A 27,851-nucleotide genomic window follows, 5' to 3' on the forward strand; every position below is an offset into this window, starting at 1 on the left:
TCACTCGTTGACCACGATGGCACCGAAACAGAGGACGACCGAAGAAAGGCAGAAATACTGAATTCAGTGTTCCGAAACTGTTTCACTGCGGAAAATCGTAACACGGTCCCTGACTTCAGCCGTCGCACGGACGCCAAAATGGAAAATATTGAAATAAACGATATCGGAATTGAAAAACAACTGCTATCACTTAGTAGCGGAAAAGCATCCGGACCAGACGAGATACCCTTAAGATTCTACAGTGATTATGCTAAAGAACTTGCCCCCTTTCTATCAGCAATTTATCGTAGATCGCTGGAAGAACGTAAAGTACCTAGCGACTGGAAGAAAGCGCAGGTCGTTCCCATTTTCAAGAAGGGTCATAAATCAGATGCGAATAATTATAGGCCTATTTCGCTTACGTCAATCTGTTGTAGAATAATGGAACATGTTTTGTGTTCTCGTATTATGACGTTCTTAGATAATACAAATCTCCTTCATCATAACCAACATGGATTCCGCAAACAGAGATCATGTGAAACTCAGCTCGCCCTATTTGCCCAAGAAATTCACAGTGCCGTAGACACTGGCGAGCAGATTGATGCCGTATTCCTGGACTTCAGGAAGGCATTTGATACGGTTCCGCACTTACGTTTAGTGAAAAAAAAATACGAGCTTACGGAATATCGGACCAGGTTTGTGATTGGATTCAGGATTTCCTAGAAGAAAGAACACAACATGTCATTCTTAACGGTTCAAAATCTGCAGATGTAGAGGTAATTTCGGGAGTACCGCAGGGAAGCGTGATAGGACCTTTATTGTTTACAATATACATAAATGACTTAGTTGACAACATCGGTAGCTCCGTGAGGCTATTTGCAGATGACACGGTTGTCTACAAGAAAGTAGCAACATCAGAAGACTCGTACGTACTCCAGGAGGACCTGCAGAGGATTAATGCATGGTGCGACAGCTGGCAGCTTTCCCTAAACGTAGATAAATGTAATATAATGCGCATACATAGGGGCAGAAATCCATTCCAGTACGATTATGCCATAGGTGGTAAATCATTGGAAGCGGTAACGACCGTAAAATACTTAGGAGTTACTATCCGGAGCGATCTGAAGTGGAATGATCACATAAAACAAATAGTGGGAAAAGCAGGCGCCAGGTTGAGATTCATAGGAAGAATTCTAAGAAAATGTGACTCATCGACGAAAGAAGTAGCTTACAAAACGCTTGTTCGTCCGATTCTTGAGTATTGCTCATCAGTATGGGACCCTTACCAGGTTGGATTAATAGAAGAGATAGACATGATCCAGCGAAAAGCAGCGCGATTCGTCATGGGGACATTTAGTCAGCGCGAGAGCGTTACGGAGATGCTGAACAAGCTCCAGTGGCGGACACTTCAAGAAAGGCGTTACGCAATACGGAGAGGTTTATTATCGAAATTACGAGAGAGCACATTCCGGGAAGAGATGGGCAACATATTACTACCGCCCACATATATCTCGCGTAATGGTCACAACGAAAAGATCCGAGAAATTAGAGCAAATACGGAGACTTACAAGCAGTCATTCTTCCCACGCACAATTCGTGAATGGAACAGGGAAGGGGGGATCAGATAGTGGTACAATAAGTACCCTCCGCCACACACCGTAAGGTGGCTCGCGGAGTATAGATGTAGATGTATATGTAGATTGTCAAGACAAAGAGTAGGCTAAAGGATAGGTTATACTGAACTATCATGAGAATAAGAGTTGGCCTGAGAACAAGGGACTCCTACTCTCTCTAACGCAATAGACTGACGATAATGACGAGGATTTCAGTATAATAATGATAGGTCCTACAATGCTGGAGCGGCAAAATACTTTGCCAGTCCTGAGACCTGCAGCTCGTCGTTGGTAGGCTGCGTTCTGATGATGTATGTACCGACTTTGCTGTGCAGCAACTCTATTACTCGCCCTGTCGGTACAGATACGAAAATGGAGAGTAAGAATCTGGGTCTTAAGTCGCAGAATGAAACTGGAGTATGACCGGAGTCACGCTCCACCACGATTCCGAAAAAGCGCGACTAAGCCGCAAGACCATCCGATTCCGACGAAGAACAGATCCCGAATGCCCTGTGCCCGTGCAACTCAAGAGCGAAGCCAACGTTAGTCAACTCCCCACTACATTCGAAAAACTGCGAATCAACATTCAGTGCAGTTTCCAAAATTCCCCCACACTATTTCAGAACATCGTTCACGCCAATAGCGACCGTTTCTCCAGTTTCGAACAGGGCTTTCTGATGTCAACTGGCCTCAGCTTAAGTTGACGAATCATGCCTCTGCTATCTAGCTGGGGGCACTGAACTTGCCGTTTGACTGCCTATAAAAACAACATACCTAGACCACCGGCCATCTGGGGCCAGACGGTCACGCCCAGCAGGGCACTGTCCACACGTATTCTCAGAGTCATGAGGACAATGGAGTCAGTCGGTGCCAGCAGTCTTCGCTCCAGACCCGCTGGAATGGTAAACACATAAACTGCGGCGACACTGCATACAATAGACGAAATTCGACCACGGTCAGTCGCCCCACAAGGCACTGAAGTCCATTGATGTACAACGTTGATGTACAACGTATTTGCAGAAGTGCAGTCCCCTACGAAAACGCAGTGTGCTGTATCCTCCAGCGCTCACCTCGCAACAGGCCACTCAGGGAAGTAACAGAGGAAACTAAAAGCAAGGCCAGATATAGTTCCAGACATGCATAGCAATCAAGTGAAAAGTATGAAACTTCCTGGCAGATTAAAACTGTGTACCGGACCGAGACTCGAACTCGGGATCATTGCCTTTCACAGGCAAGTGCTCCACCAACTGAGCTACCCAAGCAAGACTCACGCCGCGTCCTCGCAGCTTTTTTCCAGGAGGGCTAGTTCTGCAAGGTTCGCAGGAGAGCTTCAGTAAAGTTTGGATGGTAGGAGACGAGGTACTGGCAGAAGTAAAGCTGGAAGTTTAAAGTACTTTGAGCTTTCAGTACAAACACTCTCATTAGAATAACCTTACTCCGCCTGTTACCACCATGCAGTGCCATAAAACATTAATATAATTGGGGAAAATGAGAGGCGACATCTAAAAGAAGTCATGGAACCTGTGAAATATTCTTGGAGGGAATCAGCGATCACAAAGTAATATTTGAAATTAATTAGAGGACAGTCTAGATAGATAACAAAGCACATATCTTAAAAGGCGACCCGTTCCGATCATTACATGATCATCTTCAGACTTTCAACCGTCCACAGAGCAGCAACAGCTGAATGACGAGCAATTTGATATCGCCATTCGGCGGCTCCTGCTCCATGCACAGCCATTGTCCACCATTATGGTTGAAAGTCTGAAGTTGATCATGTAATGAACGAAACCGGGTACTTTTAAATTAATTTCAAACGTTGCAGACCCTTTGTGTGAACATCCTCATCGTTGAAAACTCTGCAATTTCTGCCTTCCTGCTTGATCAGCATTACTGACGTCTGGGCTGATTTGATCAAATTGCTGGCATAGTTTTATTATGACTGCAGCGACACTGCATTTGCTCTGTACATCGTCAGAATTTCACGGCGACTCTGTGTGCAGTTTATATGTTTTGCTCATATGAGTGTTATAATCCCGCGTACTTGAGCTTTAGAAAACGTTTCCAGCTGCAACACCATTACACACCCACACTGACACACATTTTAGCCTCATCACAACAGAACTGAGAACCCATAACAAGTACTCTGTTCTGACATGCGCCACTCATGTTTCGTAAAGGTCTTAGCATTGGACGACATGTGTTATTAATTTTTGAAGTCTCGTCGTATAACAACAGATATACATGAGTATCACATTAGCTACTAATTGAAATATCATTCCCCGTTATGAGACGTGGATTTCTCTACCAGATATGCAACTTATACTTAACGTGGCTGACCATTTACACTGAAGGGCCATAGAAACTGGTACACCCACCTAATATCGTGTAGATCACCCGCGAGCACGCAAAAGTGCCGCAACACGACGTGGAATGGACTCGAGTAATGTCTGAAGTGGTGCAGGAGGAAATGACACCATGAATCTTACAGGGTTCTCCATAAATCCATAAGAGTATGAGGAGGTCGAGATCACTTCTGAACAGCACGTTGCAAGGCATCCCAATTATGCTCAATAATGCTCGTATCTGGGAAGTGTTTCAACTAAGAAGGGTGTTCCTGGAGTCACTCTGTAGCAATTGGATGCAGGTTATCAGACAGGATGCTTACTTACCTCTCACCGGTCAGAGTCGTATCTAGACGTAATAGAGGAACCATATCACTCCATTACAGAGTCTCCACCAGCTTGAACAGTCCCCTGCAGACATGCGGGATCCACGGATTCATGACGTTGTCTCCATACCCGTACACGTCCCTCCGCTATACAGGGTGGTCCATTGATAGTGACCGAGCCAAATATCTCACGACATAAGCATCAAACGAAAAAACTACAAAGAACTAAACTCGTCTAACTTGAAGGGGGAGACCAGATGGCGCTATGATTGGCCCGCTAGATGGCGCTGCCATAGGTCAAACGGATATCAACTGCGTTTTTTTTAAAAATTGGAACCCCCATTTTTTATTACATATTCGTGTAGTACGTAAAGAAATATGAATGTTTTAGTTGGACCACTTTTTTCGCTTTGTGATAGATGGCGCTGTAATAGTCACAAACATATGGCTTACAATTTTAGACGAACAGTTGGTGACAGGTAGGTTTTTAAAATGAAAATACAGAAAGTAGGTACGTTTGTAAATTTTATTTCGGTTGTTCCAATGTGTAGTTCGCCTTCCGTGATATTCGCACATGCATTGACAATGCGCTGACGCATGTTGTCAGGCGTTGTCGGTCGATCACGATACCAAATATCCTTCAACTTTCCCCACAGAAAGAAATCCGGGGACGTCAGATCCGGTGAACGTGCGGGCCATGGTATGGTGCTTCGACGACCAATCCACCTGTCATGAAATATGCTATTCAATACCGCTTCAACCGCACGCGAGCAATATTCCGGACATCCATCATGTTGGAAGTACATCGCCATTCTGTCATGAAGTGAAACATCTTGTAGTAACATCGGTAGAACATTACGTAGGAAATCAGCATACATTGCTCCATTTAGATTGCCATCGATAAAATGGGGGCCAATTATCCTTCTTCCCATAATGCTGCACCATACATTAACCCGCCAAGGTCGCTGATGTTCCACTTGTCGCAGCCATCGTGGATTTTCCGTTGCCCAGTAGTTCATATTATGCCGGTTTACGTTACCGCTGTTGGTGAATGACGCTTTGTCGCTAAATAGAACGCGTGCAAAAAATCTGTCACTGTCCCGTAATTTCTCTTGTGCCCAGTGACAAAACTGCACACGATGTTCAAAGTCGTCGCCTTGCAATTCCTGGTGCATAGAGATATGGTACGGGTGCAATAAATGTTGATGTAGCGTTCTCAACGTTTTTGAGATCCCCGATTCTCGTGCAATTTGTCTGCTACTGATGTGCGGATTAGCCGCGACAGCAGGTAAAACACCTAGTTGAGAACCATCATTTGTTGCAGGTCGTGGTTGACGTTTCACATGCGGCTGAACACTTCCTGTTTCCTTAAATAACGTAACTATCCGGCAAACGGTCCGGGCACTTGGATGATATCATCCAGGATACCGAGAAGCGAGCATAGCACACGCCCGTTGGACATTTTGATCACAATAGCCATACATGAACACGATATCGGCCTTTTCCGCAATTAGCCGGCCAGTGTGGCCGAGCGGTTCTAGGCGCTTCAGTCTGGAACCGCGCGCCCAAAACGGTCGCAGGTTCGAATCCTGCCTCGGGCATGGATGTGTGTGCTGTCCTTAGGTTAGTTAGGTTTAAGTAGTTCTAAGTTCTAGGGGACTGATGACCTCCGACGTTAAGTCCCATAGTGATCAGAGCAATTTGAACTAATTTTTTTCCGCAATTGGTGAACGGTCCATTTTAACAAGGGTAACGTATCACGAAGCAAATACCGTCCGCACTGGCGGAATGTTACGTGATACCACGTACTTATACGTTTGTGACTATTACAGCGCCATCTATCAAAAAGCGAAAAATGTGGTCCAACTGAAACATTCATATTTCTTTACGTACTACACGAATATGTAATAAAAATGGGGTTCCTATTTTAAAAAATGCAGTTGATATCCGTTTGACCTATGGCAACGCCATCTATTGGGCCAACCATAGCGCCATCTGGTTTCCCCCTTCAAGATAGACGATTTGCGTTCTTTGTAGTTTTTTCGTTTGTTGCTTTTTTGGTGAGATATTTGGCCCGGGCACTATCAACGGACCACCCTGCATACAATTTCAAAAGAGACTCATACGTTCAGGCAACATGCTTCGTCATCAACAGTCCAACAAACAATGACAGAAATGATGCAAAAGATTACAATTCCAACATTTGTCTTGTCAAAAGGGATGCTTCAACTTACAAGGAGTGTAGGATCACGTAATTTCACAAGTCTGGTGTCTGACGAGCTGAAACCCGTTCACTACGAAAATTTTATGCAACGATCACAGGAACGATTTTCAACGCCAATATCGAATATTTGATAATGCAGAGAAGCTCCTTGGGCTTAATGAAGATCCTGACGTGGAGAAATAATAAGATACCATTTAACAAATTGAACATTATGCCAATATTAAAACTATTACGTTAAAACCAAACTTTAAACGGGGAAAACATGGAAGGGGCAGGTACGGCCGGCCAGATCTGAGTAAGACGGTTTAGAATAACGCCCGACTGATATGAGACAGACACTTAACATACAAGGAAAGCCGTAGCAAGCCAGGAGGCCGCAACGTCTCAGAAGCCACGCGCGCCGTACACAGCCGACGCCGACGATGAGCTGATGGGTAACAGGTAACACCCCGGAGCAGCTTGGAAAGCCGAGAGCAAACAAGCAGACATATATAATTCATGCATAATATCCATGGAACAAACGAAAATCCTCAAACGGAGACAAGAAACTCAACACGAGCGTGGTCCGAATACCCAACCAAACTTTACATATTGCAACAAGAATATTACAATAAGAATTATTAAGGGAATTACAATAAAGTGCAACAACAGGTTAATGTAATTACCAAGAAATCAAAGGGTTACTCAAACACATTAATTCAAATTATTTAAAAGGTAAGAGGCAAATCTTTAGGATTAACACTCAAGAGACTACAATAGTAATTGTATTCGGAACAATAAATACAAAATTTTTTTTGAAAGGGGCAAAATCTCACCAGGGTTGGGCACCTTAGTTGCTCAAATGAGCTAAAATCTACTGGCACACTAGGGTTTGCTTACCGCGGCCATACGCAAATTTATAGTCGTTACCTCAGTAAGGAAAGCAACAACTTCCAATACAAATAAGATTCAGAATGCGATTTTCACTCTGCAGCGGAGTGTGCGCTGACATGAAACTTCCTGGCAGATTAAAACTGTGACCCAGGCTGTGGCTAAGCCATGTCTCCGCAATATCCTTTCTTTCAGGAGTGTTATTTCTGCGAGGTTCGCCGGAGAGCTTCTGTAAACTTTGGAAAGTAGCAGACGAGGTACGGACAGAAGTAAAGCTGTGAGGAGGGGGCGTTAGTCGTGCTTGGGGAGCTCAGTTGGTAGAGCACTTGCCCGCGGAATGCAAATGTCCCGATTTCGAGTCTCATCCGACACATAGTTTTAATCTGCCAGGAAGTTTCAAATAAGATTCAGTCTCGACCTCAGTACTCACTAATACAGCTTGCCGCCTAGAACATATGACACAATTAATTTCATCCCCGAATGAAATAAGCAGACACTGAACAAAGTGCAACTAAAGAACTTTTAAAGCACAGCAGATATGGCACTCATATAATTTCAGACATAGGCACAAGAAAGTAAACTTAATACCTCAGACAAAGTGACGGAGAACCACAGGTAATCCAGCGTGGCGGGAGCAACTTCACCATGGCCGCACATGTGTCAATCAAGTAACGGGTACACTACCCACAAACTGCAGGAAAGACGGCACCAGAAAATGAGCAGCACTCCAACACCTGCACCAACAACTATGGGCATTTATCCAGGGTAAACCGTCTGCGTCGACATTAGGTCCTAGTATTGCCGACCAACACAATTTTACCGACCATCGGCCACTTAGACAATAGTGCACCCGTAAGCACCGTGAACAGATCACCGTACGTCACATGTGCCTCTTATCTCTCTGACACTGACAGTAACGCACTGCTTGCCTATGTGGTCAACAACCCCCTACAAAAACAACAACCAAAGAGTCAACTAACAGCGACCGAAGCGCCACCCAGCGACTAGACAAATACGGATCGCGCCAAAAGGCAAAGATGTAAGAACACAAAACGAGCCGACACGGCTGCTTAAGATTAGATAAAGTATCGCACAGAAACAGAGCTTATCCTCACAGATTTGTATTTCTCTCTTCCTTTTATTTAGCTGTTGTTAATTTTTACTTTTTTGCTTTTAGTGACCTGTCTTACACGTATCTTATTTCAGGTATTTCTCTGTCTTAGGATCGCTACTTGAGGAATGCAGTGAGAATATGGAACCTTAACTATATTTCGTACATTGCACCTGCCAACACGGACCACCTTTAGGCAACTAGTTTCACCACGATGATTATTCGTAGTAGACTAAAGGACGGCAAGCAGATGAGACAAAGAATACTTTATATTATCAAGCTTTCCAGCAGAACACCGCCTTGGTTACACTAACCATGGTCGTTGTGGAATCATTTTCGAACTGCTGATCAGAGTCTAACAATAGAAACGCCATCAGATTAACGTTGGTGTACAGTGCGCCAGGATGTCTGATTGTCCCTTTGGGTCGCAAACGAGATACTATGTGCAAGTAGTGCTTTCAAAGAGCTCGGTAAAATGGAGTTGTTTCCTAAACGACTACTTAGTTTTTATACTATCCTGTGTTCTCCTGAAAGAAAATATACCATGGAGAAACAACTCTGTCACAGTATAAGAGTTATTTACTCTACAATGGAGCGTGCGCTGCCTCGAAACTTCCTGGAACTGAAACGCTAACCTTGCGTTCTTCGGGTAAGAGTGAAGTGATAGGAAGGCTTTTTCTGAAGTCGTTTGGCTGGAGTGGAACCTCATACGGAAGTGAAACGTGGATGATAAGCAGTTCAGACTATAATGTGGCTCTACAGAAGAGTGCTGAAGACTAGATGGGTAGATCGCGTAGATAATGAAGATGTACTGAACAGAACTGGCCAGAAAAGAAATTGTAGCGTAAGAAGCGGAGAGTTAATTGGACACGTTCTGACACATCAAGGAATCGTCAAGTACTCTAGGAAAGTTTTTGGGGAGGGAGGGAGGTTAAAAGCTGCAGGGGGAGAACAAGAGACGTGTACAGGTTGAAATGTATGTCTGTTGCAGTAGTAATTCGGTGATGAAGAGGCTTACACGGGAAAGGCTGGCGTTGAGAACTGTCTTCGGACTCAAAACAACAACAACAACACATTCTCACCAACTAAGTTGTCCAGCTACCATTCACCAGGGCACGCGAGAAATACGGGCCTCGCAGAAAAGTTGTGACTTTAAACGTCTTAACTTGGTCATGTGCTATCGAGAGCTCGCATGTATCTAAAAGCGCAATTAAGCAAACGCATCAAAAAAAAGTTTTGCATCTCCTCGGTTACGAGAGTTCCGAACCTGTACAGAAAATTCGAATAAACATCAACATAAACTTAATTTCCGTCCTTTTTATTGCTTATGAAAACCACACATTGCATGTTGTACCACCATACAGCGAGACCTTCAGAGGTGGTGGTCCAGATTGCTGTACGCACCGGTACCTCTAATACCCAGTAGCACGTCCTCTTTCATTGATGCATGCGTGTATTCGCTGTGGCATACTATCCACAAGTTCATCAAGGCTCTGTTGGTCCAGATTGTCCCACTCCTCAACGGCGATTCGTCGTAGATCCCTCAGAGTGGTTGGTGGGTCACATCGTCCATAAACAGCCCTCTTCAATCTATCCCAGGCATGTTTGATAGGGTTCACGTCTGGAGAAAACGCTGGACACTATCCTGAAGGAATTCATTCACAAGATGTGCACGATGGGGACACGAATTGTCGTCCATGAAGACGAATGCCTTGCCAATATGCTGCCGATATGGTTGCCCTGTCGGTCGGAGTATGGCATTCACGTATGGTACAGCCGTTACCGTACCTTCCATGACGACCAGTGGCGTACGTCGGTCCCACACAATGCCACTCCAACACAGCAGGAAACCTCCACCTTGCTACACTCGCAGGACAGTGTGTCTAAGACGTTCAGCTTGACCGGGTTGCCTCCAAACACGTCTCCGACGACTGTCTGGTTGAAGGCATATGCGACACTCATCGGTGAAGAGAACATGATAACAATCCTGAGCAGTCCATTCGGCATGTTGTTGGGCCCATCTGTACCGTGCTTGCACTGTGTTGTGGTTGTGAAGATGGACCGCGTCATGGACGTCGGTAGTGATGATCGCATCATGCAGCCTATTGCGCATAGTTTGAATCGTAACACGACGTCCTGTGGCTGCACGAAGAGCATTATTCAGCATGGTGTTTTGATGTCAGGGTACTTCCGGTCCGCCCCCGGTGATGAGTGCTCAGCGTATCGGAATGTCAATCCTAAGGGCCCGGGTTCGATTCCCGGCTGGGTCGGAGATTTTCTCCGCTCAGGGACTGGGTGTTGTGTTGTCCTAATCATCATCATTTCATCTCCATCGACTCGCAGGTCGCCGAAGTGGCGTCAATCGAAAGACCTGCACCAGGCGAACGGTCTACCCGACGGGAGGCCCTAGCCACACGACATTTCATTTCATTTCAGGGTACTTCCGAACCATAGTCCGTAGAAAGCGGTCATCCCCTGCAGTAGTAGCCCTTGGGCGGCCTGAGTGAGGCGGGTCATCGACATTTGCTGTCTCTCTGTATCTCCTCCATGTCCGAACAACATCGCTTTGGTTCACTCCATGACGCCTGGACACTTCCCTTGTTGAGAGCCCTTCCTGGCACCAAGTAACATTGCTGACGCGATCGAACCGCAGTATTGACCGTTTAGGCAAGGCTGAATTACAGACAATACGAGACGTGCACCTCCTTCCTATTGGAATGAGTGGAACTGATCGGCTATCGGACCCCCGTCCGTCTAATAGGCGCTGCTCATGCATGGTTGTTTACATATTTGCGCGCGTTTAGTGCCATTTCTGAACAGTCAAAGGGACCGTGTCTGTGATACAATATCCACAATCAACGTCTATCTCCAGGAGTTCTGGGAACCGGGGTGATGCAAAACTCTTTTTGATACGTGTATTACAAAAGTCATTTGAATTGGTTTCTCCCTCCACGCCAAAGACGGCTGCTGTCACTCGTAAGACCTGCAGCCTCACGTGCTGTGACGTACGCGCAAAGACCTGTCTTCCTCGTGGGCCACGCCTTTGATGGTGCGCCCTTTGTGCTTCAGTTCTACTAAGTGGGTCGCGAGTCGTAGCCGGGCCGTTGAGCTAGTAAGAGCACTGCGCGCGAAAGGGAAGCAAGAAGGCGCAACGTTCAGATACCGGTCCTATTTACAGATTTAATCTGAGAGCAAGTTTCGAAGTTCCTAACATTTCACTAAGAAGTGGCGTCCTTTCTGAGACAACTGTACCAGCTCCTCTTTAATCCAGTTTTTCGTGAGTTTAACCAAAAGTAGGGGCAAAATGTTTAGCCTCACACATATTGAGCTTCCAAGAAATTATTTGACTTGCAGAAGAGAGGATTTTTTTCGTAAGGGCGCATGTGAGGCGCCAGGAGAAACTAATAGTGCAACCGGGTACGATTGGCCTCCATATTGGTCATACGTTAGAAATGTCGGTATTGTCCCAGAACCGACTGCAGTAAGTTGACATACGCGGTTTCTCATTAGTGTCCGTCCGTTTGAGAAACGGATTTCGAGACCTTGGTTGTTGAAGCAAGCAGAAGCGACCAATACGATGTGAACTGAGCAACCTTTCTTCTTCCCTCTTCTTATCTCGTATAGTATTTGAGGTTAAAGACCTCGTAAATTGTATACCTATGGAATACATCTTTTCCGACGAAACATAGATTTTTAGAGCAGTATTTGAACTGAACGTAGGTTGAAAAATATCAATAATGATTGTCAAAAATCTATTGTGAGCAGAGTATCTCTCGACATGTTTTTGTGTAGGAACTGATTAAATTCTGTCCCAAGGCGCAAGTAACTATTCTTGTGCTCGGAGTAAACATAGCAGCTAATGGCTAGTAGCTATCGGTTACTTCTGCCGGTCCAAAAAAGAAGTCGACTGAACGAAACGTAAACCACCGCTTTAATCTCGTGATTATTCGTGACCAGTAGGGAAGCTGTTTGTCAGTAAAAGTGGGTGTAGCAATTCGTTTGGCAGTCAAACCTTTTACGACCTCCCTTAAAACTTTTATATCGCTCTTAAACTTCTTACCATCCATAAAATTCTTTTCATACGCTAAACGGAAATTGTCTTGCTCTCTGCTGCCCGCTTTTTCGTCATATTTGACGCCACTTCTGTGTTGGTTAGTTCGATAAATACAACTAGCAAAATCAGAACTGACAGAACGAATGTTTGCTGGGAGAAGATGGGAATTAATATCATCCATACCTCACATGCTGTGATTAGACAACATTGTTTGTAAACTGTGCAAACGTGTCATTGTAGCGTTTTCACTGTTCGCATGTTACAGTATTCAAGTGTGCCAAAATTATTAACCTAAGAACCATATTTGAGAGCCATTCTGCTTCTAATCACACCCAACTGGGGATTCTTATGGATCTGTTCTATTCAGAGGAATTAGTCTAAGAGTAAATCATCCAGATTATCTTGATACTTAACCAATAAAGACAAAACAGTTTTTTTTACTACACGCCGCATAAGAACAAATTAAGTACAATACTGTGTATGCTGGCGACACTACAGCGGTGCATATTACACAGAATAAGTTACTAAATAGATCAGTGATTCTGATGTGTATTCAGAAAGTCATATTACCTGTCAAGGAATGAAAAACAGATTTATAATGAGTTTCAACAAATATTTTAGTTCATAATGTGTTGTTAATGAAAATACAGGATGTTCCAAAATTCGATACCCAAACTGACAGATAGGATGACGTAAGAAAAAGTGCATTGAGTGCCTGAAGAGTATTCAGAAGGCCCTTCTGTGTGACTGAAAATGACACAATGTTAAATATGTTTCAGTTCTTTATTATTCTGATCAGCGTTACAGTAAATGTTCAAAATGAGCACCATTAACTTCAGCAGAGAGCACGGTATCCAGTGCTCGATGCAAATAGTGTGGCGTGTTGTCTATGTGCGTGCGGCTGCAAGAATTCCTCCTCTGGGTAGACAGAGGCAGATACACTTACGTTTTCACGGAGACCCAGATATCCACGTTTCGCGGCTCTCTCCATGTGTAGCTCTCCGTATTATGTACTGCGACGTCAAGCAGGCACTAGGGTACTACATGCATTGAATTTAAAAATTGTTATTTCTTCTGACATTTTCGTAGTATGTATTAGCCGATTGAATTACGTATTTCCAAACTACACTCCTGGAAATTGAAATAAGAACACCATGAATTCGTTGTCCCAGGAAGGGGAAACTTTATTGACACATTCCTGGGGTCAGATACACCACATGATCACACTGACAGAACCACAGGCACATAGACACAGGCAAAAGAGCATGCACAATGTCGGCACTAGTACAGTGTATATCCACCTTTCGCAGCAATGCAGGCTGCTATTCTCCCATGGAGACGATCGTAGAGATGCTGGATGTAGTCCTGTGGAACGGCTTGCCATGCCATTTCCACCTGGTGCCTCAGTTGGACCAGCGTTCGTGCTGGACGTGCAGACCGCGTGAGACGACGCTTCATCCAGTCCCAAACATGCTCAATGGGGGACAGATCCGGAGATCTTGCTGGCCAGGGTAGTTGACTTACACCTTCTAGAACACGTTGGGTGGCACGGGATACATGCGGACGTGCATTGTCCTGTTGGAACAGCAAGTTCCCTTGCCGGTCTAGGAATGGTAGAACGATGGGTTCGATGACGGTTTGGATGTACCGTGCACTATTCAGTGTCCCCTCGACGATCACCAGTGGTGTACGGCCAGTGTAGGAGATCGCTCCCCACACCATGATGCCGGGTGTTGGCCCTGTGTGCCTCGGTCGTATGCAGTCCTGATTGTGGCGCTCACCTGCACGGCGCCAAACACGCATACGACCATCATTGGCACCAAGGCAGAAGCGACTCTCATCGCTGAAGATGACACGTCTCCATTAGTCCCTCCATTCACGCCTGTCGCGACATCACTGGAGGCGGGCTGCACGATGTTGGGGCGTGAGCGGAAGACGGCCTAACGGTGTGCGGGACCGTAGCCCAGCTTCATGGAGACGGTTGCGAATGGTCCTCGCCGATACCCCAGGAGCAACAGTGTCCCTAATTTGCTGGGAAGTGGCGGTGCGGTCCCCTACGGCACTGCGTAGGATCCTACGGTCTTAGCGTGCATCCGTGCGTCGCTGCGGTCCGGTCCCAGGTCGACGGGCACGTGCACCTTCCGCCGACCACTAGCGACAACATCGATGTACTGTGGAGACCTCACGCCCCACGTGTTGAGCAATTCGGCGGTACGTCCACCCGGCCTCCCGCATGCCCACTATACGCCCTCGCTCAAAGTCCGTCAACTGCACATACGGTTCACGTCCACGCTGTCGCGGCATGCTACCAGTGTTAAAGACTGCGATGGAGCTCCGTATGCCACGGCAAACTGGCTGACACTGACGGCGGCGGTGCACAAATGCTGCGCAGCTAGCGCCATTCGACGGCCAACACCGCGGTTTCTGGTGTGTCCGCTGTGCCGTGCGTGTGATCATTGCTTGTACAGCCCTCTCGCAGTGTCCGGAGCAAGTATGGTGGGTCTGACACTCCGGTGTCAATGTGTTCTTTTTTCCATTTCCAGGAGTGTATAAATACGCTGTATCATAGATGGGTTTTTGTCTGTCGTATTTTCGTTCGCTTTTGAGTTCCGCGTGTAATTCTGGCTCGCCATGAATGCAACACAAAACAGACGTTTGTATTTAGCATTGTTCACATTCTCGACACAATACAGTGCATCTACTCTGGTAAAATACTCGTATCGGAGCGTTTATGAATATCTAGCAAAGAGAATTAATACTCGGGAACAATTTAACACTTTCGAAGTTATCGATAATATTTTTGTTTGGAATCCAACTAGCGGACTTCATACGTACTCATCGCTTCATAGGGGGAGCGGGCGTAGGCATTATTTTATTGCAAGCACTGAAACCGTGGAGGTTTACTACAAAATTAAGCTCAAACACTTTAGAACAATGCAACACATTGGTATATTCGCTTATAGTGAAATCATACACTTATACCATTTTTATGTTGGGATTGTGTGGAAACCACAAGGAAAAACCCGAGGAGTGCTCATAGCTTAAAAACGTTACTTTACTGAAATTGATATTATTTGTTGTATTATATAGATATATCTACGTTTATTACATTACATTCTTGTTTAATTATACAGGAGAAGTTACACAGTGCACTTGATCCAGGGCATGGATGCGGTAATATATGGAAACTGAATACCTGTTCCACAGCGTAAGAAGACAAGAGTTTTATGCAAGCTCGAAGACCTGTATTCATATACTCTAATAATCTTTTTTATCTAAACAAACGAAATGTAGAAACCTTTCAGTTCTTGTAACACAGGGAAGTATTCAAAGTAAATGAGGAAACCAACTTAGTAATCGGTCTGTGATATTTCGTTTTCAAAAGATTTTGGTATGAACGATTTTTGTGTATGCACGACAGAACACAGTTGGAAAACAAAATTTAAATATGAAAACATGGATTAGAAGCCTAAATGATCAATTGCTCATTTCGGTTGTGAATAAATCTCTGTAAAGAGACACTTGTGTGAATTTTTTATAAAACAACATCGCCAGTCAATGTTTAATGGTTATCTCTTCATCTTCGTATTGACTATGCTTAATTTTGCAATAAAATATTTGAAAGCTATCTGACAGAAAATCCTGACCTGGTGAACTTACTTCGAACCAACAAGACAGATCTCAATTTGTCTGTTTATCCTACGGGTTCATAAGAGAAAAATATAACAATGATTTGCTTATGATTTTACAGTTATTATGTTAGACAGCATAAGAGTGGAGGATCACTGTACTGAGTGATGGTTTTTGGGAAAAACAAAATTTTTCGTCGATGAAACTGAAATTACAAAAACAACAACAAGCAGGAGATCGGAAAGTCGACATGTCTAGTCACCACTGATAATTAAGAAGACATTTCTAAAGACACCAGATGAAAATCGTGAAATTACCATAAACAAAACTGTTACACTGATACAGTGAGTGAATCTTCAGAGAAAGTATTTCCTGCTTTTGCCGTTAAGAATTAGGCAGTCACTTATTCTTGTAACACTGTCAGGGCTTTACCTGTAACGACGTCGTAGCTTCTTTTGTTTATATCTCAGCTCCTTATTTCAAACACGTAAACACGAGGTTGTTGCCTCTCTGACTTTCCAGGCCATTTGAATCATTTTACTAGCTTCTATGTGACAAAAGACCGTCTAGTAGATTAATGCGGCGTAAAACAGAAATTTGAGAGATTGTAATATCTACTAGGAATACTTTGTACGAAGAGTAATGAACTTAGAGAGTAGCATTGGGGCAAAAAAAGCATGGGTCGTGGACAAACTATTGAAGAGTTCATTTGTCACGAGGAAATATTCGTGTACAAATTTTACGTAAAACATATGAATATGGTATCTGATCTTTCGGACATGTCCGAAAAAACAGATGCCATCGAGAACCATGCAGCTCTCTTTAGAGGGAAATGGTAATTAAATCAAGACTCTAAGCTGTCGACAGGCGTTGATATACATCAACGGCGACAGTTCAAAATGTGTGCCCCGACCGGGACTCGAACCCGGGATGTCCTACTTATATGGCAGACGCTCTATCCATCTGAGCCACCAAGGGCAGAGAGGAAAGAGCGACTGCAGTTGGGAATGTGGGTCTCACTGGGAGCGAGAAAGGGATAAATCCCTGCAGTCGCACTATCCTCCGTGCCCTCGGTGGCTCAGATGGATAGAGCGTCTGCCGTGTAAGTGGGAGTTTCCGGGTTGGAGTCCCGGTCGGGACACAAGTTTTCAACTGTCCCCGATGATGTATATCAACGCCTGTCGACAGCTCAGGTTCTTTATTTAATTATCATTTCATTTATGTAAAATGTTACTAATACATTTCGTTATTAACTGGATAATTTTCTTCTAGGAGGGTGGCTCACCGACACTGGTTTACAAAACTTAAGAGTGAAAGTAGCTTTCGCATATGTGTAATTGCCAAGTAATACTATTTGCTGAAATTTGAACGGCGTATGGAAAGAACTGCTACAGTATAGAGCAGAGGGTAACAGGAACAAGCATGCATTGAGACGAACAGAAATGACACCTTCGTTCAAAGACGGTAATTACACTGACGACAGTGCGATTTACTGATTATCCCCTGGGCATAAAAAAGGCGAGACGTTTCTGGTATGTGATCACCACACACGGCAGTGCATTCTCCACAGCGTGCTCCCATGCCAACCACAAGGTTCGTTAGGTGTCCTTGTTGTACGGCGGCCCATTCCTCAACCAGCGCTGTTGACAACTGCTGGACGGTCGCCGGCCGCTGTGACCGAGCGGTGCTAGACGCTTCACTCCGGAACCGCGCAGCTACTACGGTCGAAGATTTGAATCCTGCCTCGGGCGTTGATGTGTGTGGTGTCCTTAGGTTAGTTAGGTTTAAGTAGTTCTAAGTCTAGGGGACTGTTGACCTCAGATGGTAAGTCCCATAGTGCTCGGAGCCATTTGAACCATTTTGCCGGACGGTCGTTGGCGTTTGTGGTGCAGTTCGTCTCCCCGACCTACCCCACACGTGCTCATTGCCATTTAAGTTGGAGATTTCCTCTAGTTCCAAGAGCTTCTTTGCCTGCGCTGTCAGTTGCGGCTGCATATTGCCATCCCTAGAAATAAAGGTCAACCGTGAATCCACCTCTAAAAAGACGCAGATGGGAAAGGACGACAATGTCACAACAACGTTGATCGATGAGAGTACCGTGTTCGAAGATATGGACATCAGTACTGTCATGGAACATTACGCCTCTCCACACTGTTGACACCTGGACCACTAAAATGACCACGTTCTGCAATGCTCCACGTCCTCTCCAACGGCGAGAGGAGTAAAAATACATAATTCATCCGGGAACATTGAGGAAATAAAATCATTTCTGAAAGAATATGTTGTTGAGATCTTCAGTACAGAGACTGGTTTGATGCAGCTCTCCATGCTATTCTATCCTGTACAAGCTTCTTCATCTTCAAGTACCTACTGCAACCTACATCCGTCTGAATCTGCTTAGTGTATTCATCTCTTCGTCTCCGTCTACGATTTTTACCCTCCACACTGCCCTCAAACACTAAATTGATTATCCCTTGATGCCTCAGAACATGTCCTACCAACCGATCCCTTCTTCTACTCAAGGTGTGCCACAAATTTCTCTTCACCCTAATTTTATTCAATACCACCTCATCAGTTATGTGATCTACCAATCTAATCTTCAGCATTCTTCTGTAGCACCACATTTCGAAAGCTTCTATTCTTTACTTGCTAAACTATTTATCGTCCACGTTTCACTTCAATACATGGCCATACTCCATACAAATACATTCATAAACGACTAACTCACCCTTTAATCTATACTCGATGTTAACAAATTTCTTTTCTTCAGAAACGCTATCCTTGTCATTGCCAGTCTACATTTTATATCCTCTCTACTTCGACCATCATCAGTTATTTTCCTCCCCAAATAGCATAAATCATTTACTACTTTAAGCGTCTCATTTCCTAATCTAATACCCTCACCATCACTCGATTTAATTAGACTACATTCAATTATCCTCGTTTTGCTTTTGTTGATGTTCATGTTATATCCCCCTTTCAAGACACTGTCCATTCCGATCAACTGCTCTTCCAGGTCCTTTGCTGTCTCTGACGGAATTACAATGTCATCGGCGAACCTCAAAGTTTTTATTTCTTCTCCATGGATTTTAATACCTACTCCGAATTTTTCTTTTGTTTCCTTTACTGCTTGCTCAATGTACAGATTGAATAACATCGGGGAGAGGCTACAACCCTGTCTCACTCCCTTCCCATCCACTGCTTCCCTTTCATGCCCGTCCACTCCTATAACTGCCATCTGGTTTCTGTACAAATTGTAAATAGCCTTTCGCTCCCTGTATTTTAGCCCTGCCACCTTCAGAATTTGAAAGAGAGTATTGCAGTCAACATTGTCAAAAGCTTTCTCTAAGTCTACAAATGCTAGAAACGTAGGTTTGCCTTTCTTTAATCTATTTTCTAAGGTAAGTCATAGGGTCAGTATTGCCTCACGTGTTCCAACATTTCTACGGAATCCAAACTGATCTTCCCCGAAGTTGGCTTCTACTAGTTTTTCCATTCGTCTGTAAGTAATTTGCGTTAGTATTTTGCAGCCGTGACATATTAAACTGATAGTTCGGTATTTTTCACGTCTGTCAACACCTGATTTCTTTGGGATTGGAATTATTATATTCTTCTCGAAGTCTGAGGGTATTTCACCTGTCTCATACACCTTGCTCACCAGATGGTAGAGTTTTGTCAGGACTGGCTCTCCCAAGGCGTCTAGTAGTTCTAATGGCATGCCGTCTACTCCCGGGGCCTTGTTTCGACTCACTTATGAAAAGTGTCTTGTTGAACGAGAGCTCCCGATCTCGTGCGGCCCCGGTTAGGAAGCAGGCCGCTCTTGAGTTGAAACAAGAATTACAACTACTCTACACAAAAAGTCAGGAAACCACAAGACACACTCATAGCTACTAAGGAATCGGTAGCTATTACCGTCTCATAAGATCACGATTTTTGTTCAAGCATTTATCAATTGTAAGCCAATCTCTCGATAGTGATCAAAATATTTCAGGATCCTGGACTAGAATCCGCTTGATTCGAGGCCCAACCTAAAACCGGCCAAATAACTCCTAACCGCGTTCAAATTGTTCAAGTGGCTCTGAGCACTATGGGACTTAACATCTGAGTTCATCAGTCCCCTAGAACTTAGAACTACTTGAACCTAACTAACCTAAGGACATCACAAATTGATGTTCCCCGAGATCGGCTTCTACCAGTTTTTCCATTCGTCTGTAAAGAATTCGTGTCAGTATTTTGCAGCTGTGGCTTATTAAACTGATAGTTCGGTAAATTTCACGTATGAATAAGACTGCTCATTAATATCCAAATGCACCACTTTCACATTAATGATTTTCGTAATGAATCACTTTCTTGCGCTTCGTTATTTGCTTGCTCTTTTCTCATTTTTGCATTATTACCATTACTCCTCTCCCTGGGATCTCGTTAAAGAAACATATTTAACCAATTACATACCATTCTTCACACCAGCTTTCTCTGTAGTGATTTCTAGACGGAATTTCGGAACTGTTTAACATCGTAAAAGACATCGAATCCTGCTCTCTAATTTTTTATGGATGCTAACCAAAAATTAGATGGACCAAAAGAAATTCATAAAGTAATCTTGATATATCAGCAAAAATCTTCTGTAATCAACACTTCGTAATAATAAAATAGATCTCACAAGAGAGCTATCCTGTGTGAAGTTCTGACGCACAGACCTCATGATAAGAATTAAAAGAGGCAGCATATTAAATATTTTTTTGTTTACTTGGTGTGACAATGCACACACTCTCACAGAATCTTGGCGTTGACGGGGGGTGAGGGGGGGGGGGTGAGGGAGGGAGGGGGTCATGTTTCTCTTAGTATATGTCTGCGTGCTTTATTATTTGAAGCTGTAGAGCGCCTCTTTCATTTCCAGTAGATAATGTATTCAGATAATATATTAATCTACAGCAGTCTTCACATTGTTTCTAAAACAGCCGCCTCATTGTTGCCAGTTCCTTTTCTAAGGTTATAGATTTATTTCTGTCTTAAACCCAAAATCTTGTTATTGCGAGGTGAGTCGAGTACATCGAATACATAATGCTATGTTCGCTGTTTGTTGCAGCAGTAATTTATGGGCATCTTGTCTGTAGGACTATTCTTAACTTCGCACGCAGAATAAAATTATACGGCATAGATGGAACAAGCCTACGCGCTGCTGACCTTACAGACATGTTCAGAAAACTATAATGCAGTTTTGGAAACTTCTAACTGAGTAACACTTAAATGATAAAAAATGTGTAGCAGCCGCAGATTACACTCCATTGTGAAAATACAAAATTATGTAAATCGCCAAGAAATTTGAAATCTTACACGATATCCTTGTCGACACACAACCAACATCTAAGCCAGTCATCAGCACTTAAACCGACGATAAACATCAGGAGATGAAACCAAACATCATGTTCTCGACTTTGTGAAACACACCAAGAGCTTACACTTCAAAAACATAGCTGTTATAGTGGTGTTTGTTTCCCCTTTCTCAGCTTAGCCGATTTTGAATTTCGTCATAGCTTGGACTACTCTTGAGATTCCATACTAACGCAAAAATCCACGTTACATCACCGGTGCATTACCAAGGGAGTAAAGAAGCTCTATATCCAACTACTATTAGCAGTTATCATGGAGCAGGACTGTTATCTTTACACACATTTTAATGCTGTGTTACAGAGGCAACAAGAGGAAGTATATACAGCTACAGCTGCGCATACAGCACTGAGATTTTGAACACCATACTGAGCAAACCCAGTTTCACTACTAAAAAAAATTAACTAAATAAATAAAAAAAAGCCTCTGGTTGTAAGTACAACAGCAAACCGTTGAAAGTTGTATTTCTTCACCACTATCCGACCTCTGAGCAGATCTATTCAGTCAGTCATTGAGTGACCTACAATTTAGCGAAAGAAGGAGTAATGGAGTTAACATCCCGTAGACAACAAGCTTATTAGATACGGAACACGAGCTCGGACAGTGGAAGGATGTGGAAGAGCTGTGCCCCTTCAAAGGAACCATTCTGGAATTTGCCATAATAGATTTAGGGAAAGTACAGTAAATTTGATCTGATCGACCAGACGGAGATTTGAATCGTCGTCCTACAGAATCCGAGTACAGTTAGGAATTAACATGGACTCCGTGCGACGTTGCTACTTTGCGAAGGAACTGAGAAGAGACAAATATAAGCCCTGTGTGTGACAATAAATCGAAGCCCAGACCTTTGTGTCTGTAGCTTAGCGCTCACCACTTTATTTATTCATTTATTTACTGCTTTCTTTTAGCTCTTATAACAGTTTTTTTCTAGCCAGTTCTCCTCCTCAGCTGTGATTTTACTCCCTTTTATATATATTCGTTTGATTTTTCTTCTTTTTCTTCTCAAAACAACTTTGGTAGTTTCTCCGGATTCATGGGCCTCTTATGGCCCTCGTGATACCCTCGCACTAAGGGATCTTCTCGTACTGCAAAGTGAATAAACACGTAAATGAATAAACGTTATCCTCCTTCTTTGCTTCCAGAAACCTTTCTTAATATACATGTATTGCCTGACAAAAATATGAGGCATACACAGTGGGAGGAAGAAGTGGAATGAAACTTTACGAGATGAAAGGGAATGTGACGTTACTATATTGATTAAGAAATCGAGTTAAATTTGTACAGAAGGCAGTATGAGGCCACTTATCAGTATGATGTTGTACTCTGTCTGGCATCGATGCACCTTTTTGGTTGGGAAGGGTTTCCCCTCCGAAGGCAAGCCGGCCAAGAACTCTTATAACTGTTCCTTGATACCTTCGATATAGGTACTTGGACGTAGTTGATGTCCTTGCTGGTCTCACACATATTTTCTCAGGGACAAACCTGGGCATCTTGGTGGCCACTGGAATATCTCATCATCAAGAAGACACTTCACAGAGACATTTCAACGTGTGGGATGTGCCGTTGTGCTCACAGAGCTTCCTCCCTACTACCAGCCGTGATCTAAAATCCAACGCGATCGCTGAGCACACTAGGACGCCAGGAGCAACAGCACTGTGCATCCCCAGAACACTGGATTAGTGGGAATTCTCCCTGCGTGAGGACTACACTCGTCGATTATGGTCATGCAGGGTAGTTCATAACAGAGTTTCATCTCTCAGTAAAAAGCAACACCAGCGCGTGCTTCCCCATGGAGGCTACAATCCAGTTGTAGCCGTTTCTGCTGTGATGTTAACGGCAGCCTGCGCAAGGGATGGTCCAGCTGCTGCTGGTCTCCTATCGATGTTACGGAATGACAAAGACTATTGCGAGGAGTCCGTTACTTGTTATCGGACGGCAGGTGTTGATGTTAAGGAGCTGAGAAGTGCCTGGTGCTCAGTGCTGTACTCCTTCCTTGTGGAGGTCAGACGTGGTCGACAGGAATCTTGACGATGAGTATGTCTATCCTCACATTCCCATGCAGTCCAACAGAGGGCCATTGTCACATCCAAAAGCCCCACAAGTCTGGATATCACGTCGTCAAAAAGACGGGTAAATGGGGACCCACAATGAGCCCACATTAAAATTCTAGCAGGTGGTGGTAACTCTGGGCCGCACGAGTAAATAGCGCCCCCGTGTCCTTCACAGTGATTACTCAGCATCTGGCGCTATTCATACTCATTACAGACTTTATGAAATCCTATAACCACACTGAATTCGAATAACACTAATGCCTATTGGTGGCTGTCCTACTTGTCACGAAGATTGCATCTATTATCACCGAGTGAGGTGGCGCAGGGGTTAACACAGTGGAGTTGCATTCGAGAGGACGACGGTTCAAACCCACGTCCGACCATTCTGATTAGGTCATCTTTGATTTTCCTAAATCGCTTCAGGCAAACGCCGTGATGGTTCCTCGGAAAGGGCAGGGCCGATTTCCTTCCCCGTCCTTTCCTCATCCGATGGGACCGATGACTTCGTTGTTTTGTGCCCTGCCCCAACTGAACCAACCGACCAATCATCTCATATCATTTACGTACGTACCGATGCTGCATAGGTATACATCTACATCGTTACTCTGCAGTTCACACTTAAGTGCCTGGCAGAGGGTTCATCGAACCATTTTCATACTACTGTCTACCATTCAACTCTCGAATGGCGCATGGGAAAAAAAGAACACCTAAATCTTTCTGTTCGAGCTCTGATCTCTCTTATTTTATTATTATGATCATTTCTTCTTACGTAGGTGGGTGTCAACAAAATATTTTCGCATTCGGAAGAATTTCGTTAATAGATTTCGCCGCAAAGAAAACCGTCTTTGTTTCAGTGACTGCCACCCCAGCTCGCCTATCATATCACTGACACTCTCACCACTACTGCGCGATAACACAAAACGAGCTGCCCTCTTTTCCACTTTTTTTTTTATTTCCCCCGCAAACCTACCTTGTAAGGATCCCACACCGCGCGGCAATACTTCAGCAGAGGACGGACAAGTATAATTTAGGCTGTCTCTTTAGTGAGTTTGTCGCATCTTGTAAGTGTTCTGGCAACAAAGCGCTGTCTTTGTTTCGCCTTTTCCACAATATTAGCTGTGTGGTCTTCCCAATTTAAGCTGCTCGTAATCGTAATTCCTAGGTATTTAGTCAAAATTGTCAGACCTTAGATTTGTGCGACTTATAGTATACCCAAAATTTATCGGATTTCTTTTAGTACCAATGTGCATGACCTCGCACTTTTCTTTGTTTAGTGCCAATTGCCACTTTTCGCACCATACAGAAATTCTTTCGAGATCATTTTGTAATTGCAATTGATCGTCTGATGATTTTACTAGACGGTAAATTACAGCGTCATCTGCAAACAATCTAAGGGGGCTGCTCAGATTGTCACCAACAGCAGAGGGCCTATGACACTACCTTGCGGAACGCCAGATATCACTTCTGTTCTACTCGACGATTTACCGTCTATCACTACGAACTGTGACCTCTCTGAGAGGACATCACGAATCCAGTCACACAACTGAGAGGATACTCCATATGCACGCAATTTGATTAATAGTCGCTTTTGAGGGAATCTAAATATGGAATCGATCTGAGATCCCTTGTTGACAAGTTGCGCTGATGCCTGATCATGTCTGGTGGGTGCTTCATTATTTTTGGCAGGCAGCGCGTATTTTAAAATGGATTTACGCTTCATATTTCCTGTTTATACATTTTATCAAGGCAGGAAATATTATGTAACAAAATGAAACATTTGCAGCCGTCCTTTCGATGTTATTTATTACGTACCAACAAGTTTCGGTGACTCAGTCCACGATCTTCAGGACTTAAATGGCTGTGAGAAGGTGAACACCAGTCATATACACAATCCCTCAGTGCCCAACGTCTATGAACTAGATTCCTTAGACTACTAAAACCGCGATGTTGGTGGTTGATTCACGCAGGCACACTATCGCGGTTACTGTAGTCTACGGAATTCACTTCATAGATGTTGGCCACTGATGGAATTGTGTTTACGATTCGAGTTCACACCTCATTGTCAGTCAAGGCCTGAAGACGGTGTACTGAGTCACCGAAACTGACTGCTGTATAAGAAGTAACATGGAAAGAACGGATGCAAGTGGTTCGTTTATTACATTGGTGAAAGGCCGCAGTCCCACAAACCTTCAATCACAAGGATGGATGAACAAAACCAATATTATTTCGTATCAGTTTTACAATTTAAGGGTCAGAGAAGCTAAAGTTTTTTAAAATGGTTTTTATTTTTTCATCATGGTTAAATTTCTTTACTAGAAATCTTATTAACCAATTTTTGTTTTTATTAGATACGGTTTGCAAAATGTTGCCATACGTTTCTACCTTTATTGATAGCGTATCTTTGACTTTTCGTGCAATCGGTAGCCAAGTAAATTAAAAAAATGTTCAGGTACTTTGCAGTTCCTTTCTTAATGTCACAGGATGCAAATTTTTAGATTAATTTTTAAAAAAATGGCTGAAATGGCTCTGAGCACTTTGGGAGTTAACATCCGAGGTCATCAGTCCCCTAGACTTAGAACTACTTAAACCTAACTAACCTACGGACAGCACACACATCCATGCCCGAGGCAGGATTCGAACCTCCGACCGTAGCAGCAGCGCGGTTCCGGACTGAAGCGCCTAGAGCCGCTCGGCCACACCAGCCGGCATTTATCTTAAGACAAATCTGTTTTATTTTTCGGGATTCTATGTAGCTTTATCAGAATTTTCGGACTGAAATGATCTTCTGCGCTTGTAGCGACCAACACCAGTTTGTTCGTTGAGCCACCAGCCAGCACACTACGTCACTGCATGCCACTAAACACTGTAATTCCTTCTCCACTCAGACGAGGCCTAAAGTAGATGTAAACATCGTTTATCTTAGAAATAGTAGCATAGTACAAAAACAGTTTTTTCATCGGATGCGAAACGCTTGCTGATGTTATTATTGCAGCAATCAGATCGCGTCGTTGGACGGCCCCGGATCGGACTGGGTGCGCGTCTGCGAGAACCTTACCAACTTGTTCCTCGGCGAGAACGAACTCGCCGAACTGCCGGTCAAGTACGCGGCTAACGGGATCAACGGAAACGGCATCAACGGCGGCGGCGGCGGCGCGGTCTCCTCGCTGCGGGACTGCAACAAGCTGACGTGGCTGAACGTGGACTCGAACCGGCTGCGCGCGCTGGAGGGGGGCGCGCTGCCGCCGTCGCTGCAGACGCTCAGCGCCTCGCACAACCTGCTGTCGGCGTTCCCCGCGGCCGCCGTGGACGCGCTGCCCGCCCTCTCGTGGCTCTACCTGCGCGACAACTACATCGCCGACCTGCCGGCCGTGGCGCTGCGCCCGCGCCGACACCGCCTCGAGCAGCTCGACCTCGGCGACAACGGCATACACGCCATCCCGGAGACGCTGTTCAACGGGTGAGGGCGCCAGCCGCACCGACGCTGTAACTACTTGTTTGTCACCACAACGACAACAAAAATTCTCCTCTGTTCTTAAGACCTGCCTGTGCTAGAGCGGTGTGACTTTCTCCTTTTCCTTGAACACACCCGCACACTATATATTGTCGGCCGCATTGATACCCCTCAACCCCTGGTGTCTCCCTTCCTCTCCACCCCCAGCCCGTTGCCGCGCCTTTACCGATGTGTCCCACCCTCTCTCCATCTCCACACCCTCCGCCTCCTTTCCCAATGTACCTTCCACCACCTACCCGTCCTGGATGTTGAGCTTCGCCCTGACATCTACCCTTCATATCATCTCTGACCCCAACTTCCTCCTGCCTCCTCCTCAGGGCTCTCTCTCCTCCCCCTCCCTTCTCCTCAGCGGCTTTCCACTCCTACTCCCCCTCCCTCTCTTGTGCCCCCCTTCAGTGTCTCTGGACTCCCTCCTGCCTTGTCTTCCCTCTTCATCTCCTGCCCCACCAATCTCCTGCAGCTTAGTGTACCCGCTGACACCCCTACTCTCTTCATCCCGCTTCCTCCCCTGCTGCCCCTTGCTCTCCCCTCCTTTTCCATTCTCTCTGGTCTCTCCCTCGGCAGGCCCCACCAGGCAGTTTTATTCTTCATCGTATGTGCTCCAAGCAGTGGCGTAGCGTGAGGGGAGACTTTGAGACCTAGTCTCCCCTGTATTCGTGCTTAAAAAAATTCCATAGTTATTGATAAGAAAAATATAAATAACTTTCTGCTAAGAGCTCTAAATGTGCGAATACACCAGTCTTGTAGCC

General features: G+C 44.6%; 1 protein-coding gene across 1 annotated transcript in view; it reads left to right on the top strand.

Annotated features, from left to right (window-relative positions):
• LOC124593797 (chaoptin-like) overlaps positions 1-27,851 on the top strand; it is a 161,715-nt gene that overhangs the window by 53,708 nt on the left and 80,156 nt on the right. The window contains exon 4 of the mRNA XM_047132145.1: positions 26,584-27,048. Within this exon, the coding sequence (XP_046988101.1) occupies positions 26,584-27,048 (465 nt within the window). The remainder of the gene's footprint in view (positions 1-26,583; positions 27,049-27,851) is intronic.

Source organism: Schistocerca americana, chromosome 2, assembly GCF_021461395.2.
Source record: "Schistocerca americana isolate TAMUIC-IGC-003095 chromosome 2, iqSchAmer2.1, whole genome shotgun sequence".
NCBI lineage: Eukaryota > Metazoa > Arthropoda > Insecta > Orthoptera > Acrididae > Schistocerca > Schistocerca americana.